The sequence below is a fragment of the Rhipicephalus microplus genome, chromosome 4, assembly GCF_043290135.1.
Source record: "Rhipicephalus microplus isolate Deutch F79 chromosome 4, USDA_Rmic, whole genome shotgun sequence".
In the NCBI taxonomy this organism is placed as follows: domain Eukaryota; kingdom Metazoa; phylum Arthropoda; class Arachnida; order Ixodida; family Ixodidae; genus Rhipicephalus; species Rhipicephalus microplus.
This window is the reverse complement of record NC_134703.1, coordinates 27,727,004-27,740,775: the sequence shown is the minus strand read 5'-3', so window position 1 is coordinate 27,740,775 and position 13,772 is coordinate 27,727,004. Positions and strand designations below refer to the sequence as shown.

Sequence of the window (13,772 nt, the reverse complement as noted above, 5' to 3'; positions counted from 1 at the left end):
TAATATGTCTAGTCCAGTTAAGGTCATTCGAAATCCAAAGACCAAGGTACTTGTAGTGTTGTACTTCCTGCAAAAAAAAAATTGTTGGCTGAATATGCAAAATGAAGAGTGTTACGTTTGTGAGAAATTTTCATGAAAACGGTCTTTTTAAAATTAACTTACATCTGCCATTTATCGCACCAACGAATGGCCTTTTGAAATGCATCGTTTAAATGAATTTGATCAGCATGGTTTTCTATTTCCGAGTACAGGATGCAATCATCCGCATATAACTTAACTTTTACAGGTATATCATGTGATATATCATTTATGAACAATAAAAAGAGGAGGGGTTCGAGCACAGAGCCTTGGGGAACACCCGAGTCAACCAGTACTGTACGAGAACAATGGTCCTTGAAAAAGACGTACTGTTTTCGATTCGAAAGATAACCGGAAATCCAATTTAGAAGCTGAGCATTCTTAAGAATTAAATCCAATTTGAAGAGTAATTTATTGTGAGAGACCGTATCGAAAGCTTTAACAAAATCCATAAAATTTGCATCTACCTGCTTTTCGGAATTTATAGATAGTGCGAAATTATGAACTGTAGTTACCAGCTGAGTACAAGTAGAAAATCCTTTCCTGAATCCGTGTTGTGAACCTGACAAAATATTGTGCTTATCTAGGAATTCTGAAATATGCCTATGTATTATATGCTCAAGTAGTTTACAGGAAGTTGAAATTAATGAGATCGGCCGATAGTTATTAACAGAATGAGGGTTTCCACTCTTATGTAGGGGCTTGACTTTAGCAGTTACCCAGTCATCCAGAACTTGACCATCTTTCAGAGATTTAGAAAAAAGAATTGTTAGGTACTTTGAAACCCATTGTGCATAGCGTTTTAAGAACTCATTTGGTACTCCATCAGGACCTGAAGATTTTTTAACATCAAGCTTTAAAAGTAAATTAAAAACTCCCTCTTCACTTATGACAATATTTGATTGGGGAGGGCCTGCCATATCAAATGTTTCCAGGACTCCATTATCCTTTGTAAAAACAGACTTAAAATGATCATTGAAAGCATTAGAAATAACAAAGGAGTCACTAGTTTCCACACCGTCAATTTCAAAAACATCAGTAGTCACAGGATTGGGCGAAATTAAACTCCAGAACCTCTCGGGAGACGAAGACGTGAGACTCGGGAGTTGTTGGCCATAATAGCGTTCCTTGTCAGACAATACATTTGCTTTTAGTTGAGAAGCCAGTTCAGAAATTCTTTGTTGGAGGATACCTACGTCTTTAGAGTACCGTCTCTGATTTTTTATACGTTTGAGCCGTCTTCGCAACTGCAACGTTTCCCGAAATATCCAGGGGTTCTTTCCTTTCCATTTTTTTACAATGCGTGGAACAAATCTTTCAATACACAAATTTATAAGGTCCTTGAAACGCTTCCACAAATAATGAATATCAGCAGTGCAACTCGAAAAAGAATCAAATTCAAATGATAGTAAGTCCAATATTGAAGTATCATCTGCGCGTGAAAAGTTTGGGAACGAGACCCTCTTGCAATTTTTCTTTAAAACAACATCAGAAAGCGTAAGTATCACAGCCTGATGATCAGATATTCCAGGGAGAACAGAGCAGCTAGCTTGAGCAGAGATTGAGCCACTAATGAAAAAGAGATTTAGAATTGAACAAGAGTTTGCCTGTATTCGAGTGAATTCATCAATGACTTGCATCAAGTCAAAAGAAAACGCTATATCGATCATTCTTTCACCAATTTTATAGTTAGGTTGTTGCAAAGAGAAAGATGGGCAGTTAACATGCGGCAAATTAAAATCTCCAGCTAGAATTATCCGATCCTCAGGCTTCACATGCGCGACAAGGTAATTGTGTAATTCATCCAGAACATCCATGGAGAAATTGGGTGGACGATAAATAGCCCCAATAACATACCTGGCCTTTTAGTGATACGCTTTGCAAAATATGCCCTCGACATTATGTATGTCACGCATTTTTGTAATTTGCAATGACTGTCTAAACAGGATCGCCACCCCACCGCCTCTACTCACACGGCCATTCCGGTACACACGGTAGCCCCGAGGAACAAATTCACTATCAAGTATGTTATCGTGCAACCGTGTTTCAGTTAGGATAGCAATATGGGGACTATAGGCCAGGAGGGTTCCTTCTAATTCTGTGGTTTTGCTAATAACACTTCTACAGTTTAAATTTAGTATTTTCAGCGACTGAAGACTGCCCATGCTCCGTCATTTTCCATTCTTCCTTAGCTTAACACGTGCATTTTTCGCTTCATCCCAAATAAACAAGTTCCCATCCACACTCAGTCAATTGTAGAGAAGCTTTACTTTAGCACGGTTCTCTCTCGCTTTTTCCGAACTTTTCCACAGATTTCTGCGTGCCTCACGAACCCAGTATGAAAAATCCTCAGAAAAGGACAATACCAAGCGCTTTAACTTGTGCGTAACTTTCAAAACAGACATCTCCTCACGATTTTTTGTTCATTTTTTTTTCTTCTCTGGCAATGTATGTATTTCGATGTATCTGTGTACCCACTCCTGCTTGGGCCGTGAAGGGCCTGCAGTATATTCAAATAAAAAAAAATAATCAATAAATTTTAGAATAACTGGTCTGTCTTTGTTTTCAATTTCGCGGCCAAGCCTGTGACATCTTTCAACAGTAATTGCCCTTATACCTAGTTTCTTCTCGAGGATTTCATTGACGCTATCCTGAAGTGTCTGAGGTGTTTCCCTAGGGGGTTCCTTTAGGCCATAAATGATTAAGTTATTTCTACGGCTCCGATTTTCAAAATCATCAACTTTGTCTTCAAGGGATGTTAGTTTTTGTTGCATTTGAGTCATAGAATTCTCAGTTTCTTTCAGTTGTTTAGGCAATGAAGAAAATTTATTCATGTGACGCTCAATGGCCTCAACTCGTTCTGCTAGCGTGCCAAATTTTTCTGCTAAATCTTTCTGATTGGCCTGTACTTTGTCAATAGCTGCTTTCATTGTTTTTTGGCCAGCGAGTAGCTCAGATAGCATTTCCTTTTCCGTAAGAGGACCAGGATTAGCCTCAACGTCACAGCAAACCAACAGATCGAGAGGTATAGATGCAACACAAGCAAAAAGAATCTTTAGACACTAGTTCCTGCCACTAGTTCTCGTGATTACGGTGGATAATTGGGCATGTGTCATGCTATAAATGCACCTATATGTCCGGGAAACCAAGTAAATTTAACTAACTGTCACTATACATCACCTAAAGAATAATAACTTACATTCCACCTCCTATGCGCATTTCAACGAGCACGGGTAATTTTTTTAACGTTTCCCGTTCAAGTGCATGTACGTTTACTTGCTCGTCTTCATTTCTCCACAGCTTAGCCGAAGTTTAGAAAAGCGTTCCCTACGCCACCGCTTGCATCACCATCTCACTTACCTTCGTCGAAGAAATGACAAGATTTGTTCATAAAAAAATTTTGTGATTTCTGTTTATGTCACACCCCTGTGTGGTATTTAAGGTAATTAAATGAAACGAAATGACAGAAAGAACTACCCGACAAATCGCATAGATTTTATAGCATAGAGTAGAGAGACTTAAAAAAGGTGGTTTTTTTCTGCAGTTTTTCCCACAGTGAATACTATTCACACGTCTGTGAGATATTTAAGGTAAATAAATGAAACGAAATGAAACAAATAACTCCCCGACAAATCGCATAGATTTTATAGCATGGAGTACTGAGGCTCGAAAAAGGCGATTTTTTTTGCAGTTCCTCCCACAGTAAATGATACTTACAGGATAGATCTCGTCCTGACTCCTTCAACGCCACACCGCAGCTTTTTGGTCATATTCAAGGGTCGACACGGGGTCCATCCTGACGGGAGCCACACGTTGCGTCCGCAGTCCACGATGCACGTATCGGTCTGAGTTTCCTGCAGCACGAATTCAGAAATGTTCGCACGGAAAGCTGACGTTTTCGCTCTCGTTCGATGTGCTGCACTTCTAAATACAAAGGCATGCTGTTTGAACTACCAGTCATGAAGGACAAGAGGGCTGGCTAATTGCGAAAATACCCGTATACTCGTATATAAGTGCACCCCAAAAATCGAGGGGATATAAATATTTCCTACTGCCGCACCACACAACTATAATATATTTTTGACAACTAGGACATATGAATTAAATTTATTATTTATCTATTGTTTCACTTCCTCTCAGAGCTCCGGATGTGCAGTTGCGGGCACATGAAGTGGTGTCTGGGACGTATGATTTCGCGTGTGTAAGTTCCGAATTTATCTCAAAGCAGGGATCATGGTAAAAGAAGCCTGTTGCATAGTGCACGTGTAAGTGTGACTGTTTAGGAGTCATTAATTTGTCTCATACCTTTTATAATTTGCAGGTGGCAGTTTACTACCGAGTTTTCTAAACAGTGCACTTAATAATTTGCAATGTCCAAAGTCGGTGAGCGCACGTTTAAGGGATCGAAAAATTAAGTTAAACGTTTTTCTTTGTTGCAGGGAGCATATTATTCGCTCAAGGATTAAAATACTCTCCGTATTTAATTTATGATTGCATTATTTATGTGAAAAATATTGGGTTTTGTTGTAGGGGTGCCACACTGTATACTGATGTCACTGAAGCATGGTCTTGCGGGACCACAATTCTGTGACGCACAGAGTGATATGTCGTCTGTTCTCGCACACACGCACGCGTAACCAATCTGACGCTTTCAATATGCGCTCGCTGTTTATCATGTAGTTTAGAAAATGCCAGCAATATTATAAAGTTGAAATCTAAAGCTTGACGGCAGGTCTGGCCGGGGAAATGCATAGTGTAGCGAAACTGCGCGTAATCTAGCAGCTTTGCGCTTCCTTGTTGGTCTAGTCGTGACGCCATTTCGTATTTTTTCCTAGGTGCGTGTGAACACCATGACTGTGTTCATACCGTAGCTGCTGCTTATTAAAGTAATATTCGTTATATTGTCGCCTTGCTTCCGTCGCCGAGTCCTCTCAGTGTAAAACGCGAAAAGATACGCCGACAAAAAAAAGGAGCACAGTTTACTTATAAACTAAACTGTGTTCTTCTTTGGTCAGTTTGTCTTTTCGAGTTTTACAATATTCTCTAGCTCAGCGACATGCTGAGAAAAATGACCGAGAGTGATTTCGCAGGCGATGCTCTCGAGGCTTGCCCGGTATTATGGTGCTGCTTGTCACCGCTCACTGTGCAATCACTCTAATAAGACATAACGTCACTAAAGTTTTCGTTACGCCTCCTACAGAGTGACACCAGTGTCATTGCGCTCGCAACGGGGCTCAATCGCAAGAAAGAGCATTCAGACACACTTTGGAAGCGAAATCATATAAAGTTTAAGCGTCTGATTGACATTTCGTGTACAGTGCCATTGCACACAATAAAACCCTACGGCAAGCTTTTTCAATGCCTCGAAATTTGGTGCCCTAAACCTTTTAAACAGAAGGAAAGGGTTTTCTACAAAAAGAAGAAGAAATTGCGTTCACCATGTCATTCGGAGCAGTGACCGTGCAGGGTCTTCCACCGTGTTGGTGCCAGCGGACAACCCTGCGGGTTCGGGTGCGGGTGCCACCACCGCAAACGGCGTCGCACCGCGACCACGGGGACCATTCGCCCATGACGCAGTCAACAGGACAAGGTTCCTGGCAGGTGACATTCTCAAAGCCTGTTGAACAGTCGTCAAATGTGTGAATGGCACGCGTTTAGACCTCTGTGCATCATCATGAAGTACCATCAACGTAAAACGTTAGATGATGATAAGAACGAGGTGGTTTGTGCTGTTCTTGCGGTCGTCTATGAATGTCTGTGAATGATTCACACCCACTACGGTGTACTGACTAGGATAGAGTGAGCTGAAAAATGGGGTAGATATGGATGGTTCACACAAGAAGAATTCTTGCATCGATTAAAAATTATATAATGTATCAGATTAAAAATGTAGCAAAAATGATTAGGATTTGTTAAAGAATATTGAGTGGCTTTGCAGACATACCTGTGATGAACTCCTCCTGAGGACACAACTCAAGACCGAACATCCGAAATGAGACCATTCAATTCAACTTGGCAAAATGATAAACTTTGAAATAGTTTTTCATAATATTAACAATGATGGTATGAAAAGAAGCCTTGCTCTAATGAGACATGAAAACAACTGATTAGCACAACTGAGGGTGCATCATGTCACCTCTCTGCACATGAAGACTGATTATTGGATTCGGAATGAACAACTGGTATTGCCGAAAAAAAGGTCTGAGCAACTTATTCTAATGTACAGGCATCGTTTGTATAAATTAGCCAGCTTCGCAACACCAAAAGACATAATTCATAAAAGCAACCATCGAAAATTCACAAAGCGAACAGCCAGAACGAGAGAACACTGGTAGAGGCATACAAAATATTGATTTATGTGTAAGATGTAAAAAAAGGCATCACTATGACAGCGAATTCGGCTAGTTGGTCGATGAGTCTGTCTGCGGTTGCGTAATTTAAAGTTCGTCGCAGGCGTAAACAACGGAAGTAGAAAGGACAGCGTTTACTCAAACAGAAGTTTTGGGCGATTGAAAATGTTGCTCAATTTTGGGTACGCATATCAAAGCAGTAGCTACTGTCTCGTGGTCGTGATGTTGGAAAAGGCACCAGTCGGGGAGTTCAGGACGGAAACTTTATTAGGCGAAGCTGTGCCCGGTAAATGAGCGGTCGAACGACAAGTAATAGACGTTGCACTGTGCTCGTAGCAAACAGAGCGTCGGTCATCAGTAATCCGCCACGCGATAAAATGCATTGGCTTGTTATTCATGTGCTATCGAAGATTTGAGTCTTATTGCTGGTGGCCGCGTAAGCTCTCGAATACACTAGACTATTCGCGTCCGCACGTAATCTTAATCGAATGATCTCAAACAATTGTGAAGCTGCTTAAACATGGCGGCGTGCTATGCACCCAGCATTACTAGAAATATTTGCGGATGAAAACCGAACACATTCAATTAAAACACATGTAGCAATATCAGCATATTTTCTGGAACACACATTCGATGCACAAAGTTTAAGACAATTATTAAGCGGCTCGCTCGCTGGATTTCGTGCCGACTGGTTGTGCCCCCGCGATCTCCGACGGCAGCGCAGCTCTGGCCGACTGGCTCGCACTACGCCACCTCCTGACGCCCGTCCTCGGACTCCTGCGACCGTGTCCATCTTTCATATCTTCTCCTTACTTGCGTATGTGGCTGTCTCTGTGCCTCACTCTCTCCTTCCGCTCTCTCTATCTCTATACCTTTTAATCCTATCCTTTTTTTCTCTCCTTACCCCCACCCTTCGTGAGCTACTGTTGAGGTGTCCTACCCCTGAGAGACAGTTACGGGGCTCACTTTTTTGTTTTCATTTAAGAATCACTTACTTACAATTATTAGGCATGCATAAGTGACTTCTCTCCTCCTCTGTATCCTCCTCATTTCTTCCCCAGCACAGGGAAGCCTACCGGGCTTAGCCCTGGTCAACTTCTTTGCCATTATTTTATTGTCATTCTCTCTTTTCATTATACGTATAGATAGGCATAGCCCCTATCATGTAACGTAAACTGATAGGACGGAGTAGACGGTCACACAATGAACAAAAAAGGAAGGGGAAGAATCGCCTACATTTGTCATAACCCGTCGGTGGTCGTTTAAGGCTTGCATTTCAAACGTTAATATTTTCACACAGAGAATAAAATACATACCAGTGGTCCCGCATGTTCTCCCACTTGCCGACATCATTTTAAAACGAAGTCCGGCACCGCACAGTGCCTCTCCGTGAAGGATGCAGTCGCTCCAATCCGCATTTTCCACCTTGACATTTTGCGTCGGTGGACACGGTCGTTCCTCGGTAAGGCTCACAAGACAGTTGGGACTCGATACACCTAGAACAAGTGTTTTTGCAAAGTATGCATGTAGGATCAAGAACACTGGCCATGAAAGCAAGTTATCGTGCTTCTCTACAGCATGCGGTAGATACTTAAAGTAAAAACGAGAAAAAAAACTGTTTTGTATACTTTAAAATATGCATTACAATCCCAGAAATTAGGCAGTGATCGTAAATAAGGCGTTATAACTAAGAGCCTTTAGCGAAAATACAGCGTAATCATTATTAGAGAAGTGGTAGCCGGAGACTGCATACACGATCTAGAGAAATCGACCCAGCGAAAGACGCAGAAAGAATGAAGACAAAACAGAAGCGCGAAAAACGCACCTAAACTTCGTCTTTCATTCGTGATATGCCTATTGTTTAGATTGTCATATATTAACATTTTTTATAAATTTACAAACCGGTCCAATCACTTGTCATCTTTGTACATATTTGTAAGGTTGTTGTAGGAGGTCACTCTCTCTCCTGTCGTGAGACAAAGACCTTCTACAATGCGCTTTGCTTGAAACGGTTAAGGAGGCGGTGGTGGTGTTCAAAGCAGGTTACCGGGGTATTTTTAGTGAGCGGGGACCCCAATCAGACTTATTTTGACTCTGTCGTTCAGATTGAAATTTCTCCACACCTTAGCTGTATTCACTCCCACACTCTTCCTCATAAAGCCGAGAGGAGCACTCTTAGAGTCGCTAAAGACAGTGTGAGTACTGGGGTTAATGGTGACCAGTGCTGCGGTAATTTCCTCGGCGTCCTTGAATAACGCGGCTCTCTAGTTGAAGCCACATTAGCGTTTCTAAATTCTCCGTCCACAGCACTCAGCATGTATTGTTGCGACCGGCACTTGGGCTGACAAGGGAGTGACATTTTTTTTTTACCCTCAAGCAAGTCAATGAACGGCTGGTGTTCTGTGTTCACCATGTATGGTTCTTAGTGATTCGTCGTGTTGCCCGGTGCCATAGGTCATTTCACGGGACGACAAGAAGTGTTTATGCGGTAGCAACACCTTCTTTGGAAGAGACAGAGGCAGCAGCCACAAATCGCCCAGCTGATTGATCGAGCAGTTCGGCGGACCATTTTGAGCTACTGAGGCGGCCATTTTGACGTATGCTGTCGTGAGCTTGGGACCCTTCACCCAGCGGCACATACACGACAAGGAAGAGTCACATTGGTGTCCTATTGGAGTGCAGGGACCACGCCTCAATAGTGAACGTTTTCTTGGCAGTGTGTGTGCGTCACCCTGGCAGTTTGTGTGTGACACGTGATTGGGCAGTACAATCTGCACTCATTCCCCGATCTAGGGATCTGGGAAAAACGTACCCTTTATAATGAGCCACCCGGCTCATTAGAGGAGAGCTCGCCATGTACGAATGAGCTCGCGATGTACATATTGTAAATGAAACCTCTGATAGCTTCACCTTCCTACTGCCTCGAAAACTTCAACGCGAATCTCTGGTACCTGCAAGGACATGTCCCAACAGTATGTGATGCGTTCCTTGCTGGCGGCATCGACGAAGACCATGTCTTCGTCTTGCTTGCGCTTTTAGGAGCGAAGCTCCTTAAGGCGTGGGCTGTGCGTCCCCTGTATGTAGCCCCCTCTCGTTTACTTGCAGTGTTCACTAGATGGCGGTACCGTCCCCTGTATGTAGCTACCTCTCGTTTAGTTCTTGCAGTGTTTACTAGATGGCGGTACTTATAGCTGGTGATGAAAAGATGCAAGATGTTTTAAACTAGACGGCTGTACTTGTAGTTGGTGATGAAAGATGCGAGATGTTATAAAATAGGAATGATGTAACATATGGCGCGTGTCATTGGTCGAAGGCAATCGTTCGATTTAGTGCGGCGACTTACGCTAGGGGGAGTGTTGTAATAAAATCGAGTGGGCAAAATGTATTGAGAATTCATGGTTTACCAAGTTCACCTCCGGAGCTTCGCCCACTCATCATCATTCACTTCGTGTATATGGCGGCACTTTTTGTTTAAAATAAGTGCTCTAGCTTTTCTCCAGACTTCGTGTCTGTAGCAAGGGCGTTTTTAGTGTATTAATCAATCATCAGGTAATGTCTAATTAAGGGAAGTAGTGGTGCACTGTCTCCCGTGGTGTTTATGAGCCTAATTCTTAGTCTATTCAGAATATCTAGTCCCGTCATCGAACGTGATAGCCGTCCTGTTTGTGCACCTTTGTGTACTTCGACCAGCTCCTACAGGGCGTCATGCACTACCAGTTGAAGGAGATTCTCTGCTGCTATGAAGAGACATACCTAAGGACCATTTTTATTCCTGTAAAGTAATAGCTTCCCTTTAACTCTTGTCTGACTTCCTGATATGACAACAGGGGAAAAATCAGACTGCGTGGCTGATTAGAAAAGTCTGAATGAGCCTACACAAATCCACCTCCTGTCTTTATCTATATGTGTCGGCCACTGTCCTGTGCAGTCCACAAATTCGTTCGGAGGTATTCTGAACTTTTGCCAAGGCCATCGTATTTTGCGTGTTATAGTGAATAAGCGTGTCCAGCACTTGAATGGTTAGAAAACGGAAGAAGCGGGTAGCTTTCCAACACTATCTTTATCGATGCTTGTTGTCGGGTGTCGGTTTCTGGCGTCTTTTCGGCTTTATACTTAATGACTAGGAGTTTTCGTTTCTAAGGAGAGCATGTTAAACCAGTGTGCCTAACGCACTCTTGTACGATGTTTGCTGCTCCCTGTATAGCATCATTTATCGCACCACCCAAGCCACTGTTTGTCCAGATTGTAACATCGTTCATATATATAGAGTGTTTGACGTGTGGTATCCTGTTTAGTTGGTGTGGTAGGTTCATAATGATGATATTAAAACGTAGGAGAAAGAGGACGGCATATTAAGGGGTTCCTCTTGTCCTTATTGTAACCTTTGATCAAACATTTCTGCCAATTGATTGATTGCCGTTCTGTTTCTTTGAGAAAATCGGGAGTGTGGGCGAGCGTTATTTCGCTCACATTCAACTTAGATAAGCGATTTAAGATTACCTGATGTGCTACATTGTCAAACTTTTAATGATGTCCAGGCCCAGCATGGTCCGAATGGCTCACACTCGGCCTGGTCAAGGATGTCTTAATGTAGTTGAAGCATAACAGTTTGTATTGATAGACACTTTCCGATGCCGATTAGGGGGTCAGATAGCAGGTATTATTTTTCAATGTAATTGTTTAGTCAGACGTTTCATGACTTTGCTTTAGCAGGAAGTGATAGAAATTGGTTGCAGTCTTGCCAGTCCTATCTTATTGTTCTGTTTCAGAAACAAAATGAATAATATCCAGAATGCTTATTAATGAAAAAGTAAGTAAAATTTAGAAAAAATACACGTACAAATTAAACATTTGACTTTGAGCAGTTGGCAACTTCATTTGCAGTAGGCATCCCAAAATAGCTGGAAATGGTTAACGAGACGCGCACAGACGTTAGTTTTCTTGCGGCATAGTTGTGGCAACCACCGAAACCGAATGAAGGCTGGAATTTTAGAAGGTGATGCGCGCTGGGTCCAATTATGCCATCGCGTTTAATTCTTAAAGACGAATCTCAAGCATCCTTCAAGGTTGCGTTTTGTACTTCATCCCTTTGTAAATACGGCCGCCATGGTCTGACATTAAACTGTAATCCTCTAGCTTAGCATGCAGTGTGACATCATGGCAGGTAAGCAACCACGGCAGATGAAGATAGAAATATCACTATACAATCTATGCAACCTGGTTCGCTACAATTCCCTAAGCACACTATATCATTGAGGTTATCTGCTTTGGTAAATTGGAATCATCGTTTCCGGAAAGCAGACTACTCTAGAGACACTATCTTCTCGTGGCTACGTAGTACACCTCCTTACTCTCCGTTCCCATTTAGCTGACGCAACGACCTTGTCAATGCAGGAAGGTATATCTTTTTGGTGTGTTTTTATATGTAGGTCTGGAAACAATGCTGTAATATGGGAAAGGACGAGAAACTTTTCGCAGTGGTCTGTGTTGTTTCAGTTCGTCACGCAATATAGCGTTGTTTCCTGCATATACTTCATCAACAATCCACTCTTAAGCGAAGTTGCTCACCAATGAGTTGTCGTGTGCGGCGGCTCACGGGGTCTTTGTCACAGATGCTTGCGTCATCAGGCCGAGGACACGGTGACCATGGTGACCATTCGGACACGGCACACTGGTCGTGGCAGCGAACGTGGCATTCCCGGTGAGCCGGTGGTGCAGAGAGCATTGACGCACGCGAGTTCACGATGGCGCTGGTGAGGTTGATGCACATGGCTGGCTCCGTGGGAATGTTCTTCGAATCAACGCATGATACATCTGTAATGCAAAGAGAATGTATGCTTAGAATTGTCAAGCATTGCCAAGAGTTTAAGAAAGTCACACGTCGAAGCGTCGCCGGGCGGCGGGAGCTTGCCTCGGCCGACCTTAGCGGTGAATTAACTAATAGTGCCACTCCTGGTGAAAAAAAAAAAAACTTAGTTAAAAGGTCACTAGCGTTTACGTGTATAGAGAACCATTGGGACAGTTCTGGTTTAGGGAGATCATTTCATTTTTTTTTAGCGCTCGAATAGTCATAAACAGAACTCAAGCCCAAAGTTCGAAGTCCCTGTGTGGAGGTCAATAATCGCGCTTGTTTCTTAACACACATTTTCCTGAATACACATGCGTTCACAAGCTACCCTAGAGCAATTGGAAGGAAGTGCCATTAGGGAATTTTCGGACTTCACGAGGAGAAAAAAACAATACTAATCAGTGCCGCAGTTACGTACGGTGTAATAGAGGCACACTCATTCCAATGGCCTGCACAAGAATTTCACTAAGCAATAAGAATGGATTTAAAAAAAAAAACTAGCTTGTGGAATAACAGAAAAAAATTTTTTCTTAACAATATATGGCCCATGTAAAACCTATTCATATTCATTAAATTTTAATGATGATCTTGCTGTTCAAGTCCCTAGTTCAGCGATTTATTTTTACTATTACACGGCACCTACTTAAATCAGCTTACAATCTATACGACAATAAAAAAAACTGCGATCCGCTATAGGTTATTTCATATCCGATTTGGCTACTCATATCCTTCAGTCAGTGCGTAATAAGGGGATATATCACGAGTAATTATCACAATTACTACCTCTGAATTATCGCCAGCTTCCTGCAAATGCAGTTGATATAAGTGTTTATGACCTTTTAAATCATTGTATAACGTTTTCTAGGCAAGGTAAACGACTCACTGCGCACTTGGTGTCCGCTTCCACAGCGGGCATCCGGAGCAAGGACGCACTGTGACCATGGTGACGTGCTCCAGCGGTAGGGACCCCGGCTGAAGTGCGAGTTTTGTCCCAGCATGCACCAGGGCCCGCCATCGGTGGGGCCACAGAGCTTCACTTCGCGAAGGCTCTGCCAGGGGCATGGCTGACCACCCGGTGTCTCTCTTCGAAGCACGAACCGCTCACGCACCAACACAGGCCCAGTTCCTGGTTGAGCGTAGGCGTTATCGTAGATATGAACCGAAAACGAGGCCTAGGAAATGTCCTAGGTCCGTGCATTTTCTATGGGCCGACCTTGGTCTCGTAGTATATCAACATAATCGGCGTCGGCTATAGACTGGGCTACACTGGGTACGAGGTTTAGTATTGTTACGTGTTTGGTTATTTCATTTTTTTCCATTATTTTTATTGCGCCGTTTGTTCCCGTAACTGGGCAACCCTCGACTGCTGATTGTATTGTCATTTCCCCTTACATCTTTCGAAGAAGGCTGCACTACCAGCAGAAAGTGTACGAGAAAACTGAACATGTATATTTCACATATTTCATCAGTATTTCCGAGCTTTCTTACAGCTTGTA

The 13,772-nt window shown here is 42.7% G+C and overlaps 1 protein-coding gene across 2 annotated transcripts in view; it reads right to left on the bottom strand.

The window, feature by feature from the left end:
• Positions 1-13,772, bottom strand: part of LOC119171578 (thrombospondin type-1 domain-containing protein 7B) — a 242,658-nt gene that overhangs the window by 145,570 nt on the left and 83,316 nt on the right. For both annotated transcript variants that reach the window (XM_075892387.1, XM_075892386.1), the window contains exons 13-17: positions 13,160-13,402; positions 11,997-12,242; positions 7,745-7,924; positions 5,517-5,695; positions 3,796-3,932 (exon numbers count right to left, since the gene is read on the bottom strand). In XM_075892387.1, the coding sequence (XP_075748502.1) occupies positions 3,796-3,932; positions 5,517-5,695; positions 7,745-7,924; positions 11,997-12,242; positions 13,160-13,402 (985 nt within the window). The remainder of the gene's footprint in view (positions 1-3,795; positions 3,933-5,516; positions 5,696-7,744; positions 7,925-11,996; positions 12,243-13,159; positions 13,403-13,772) is intronic.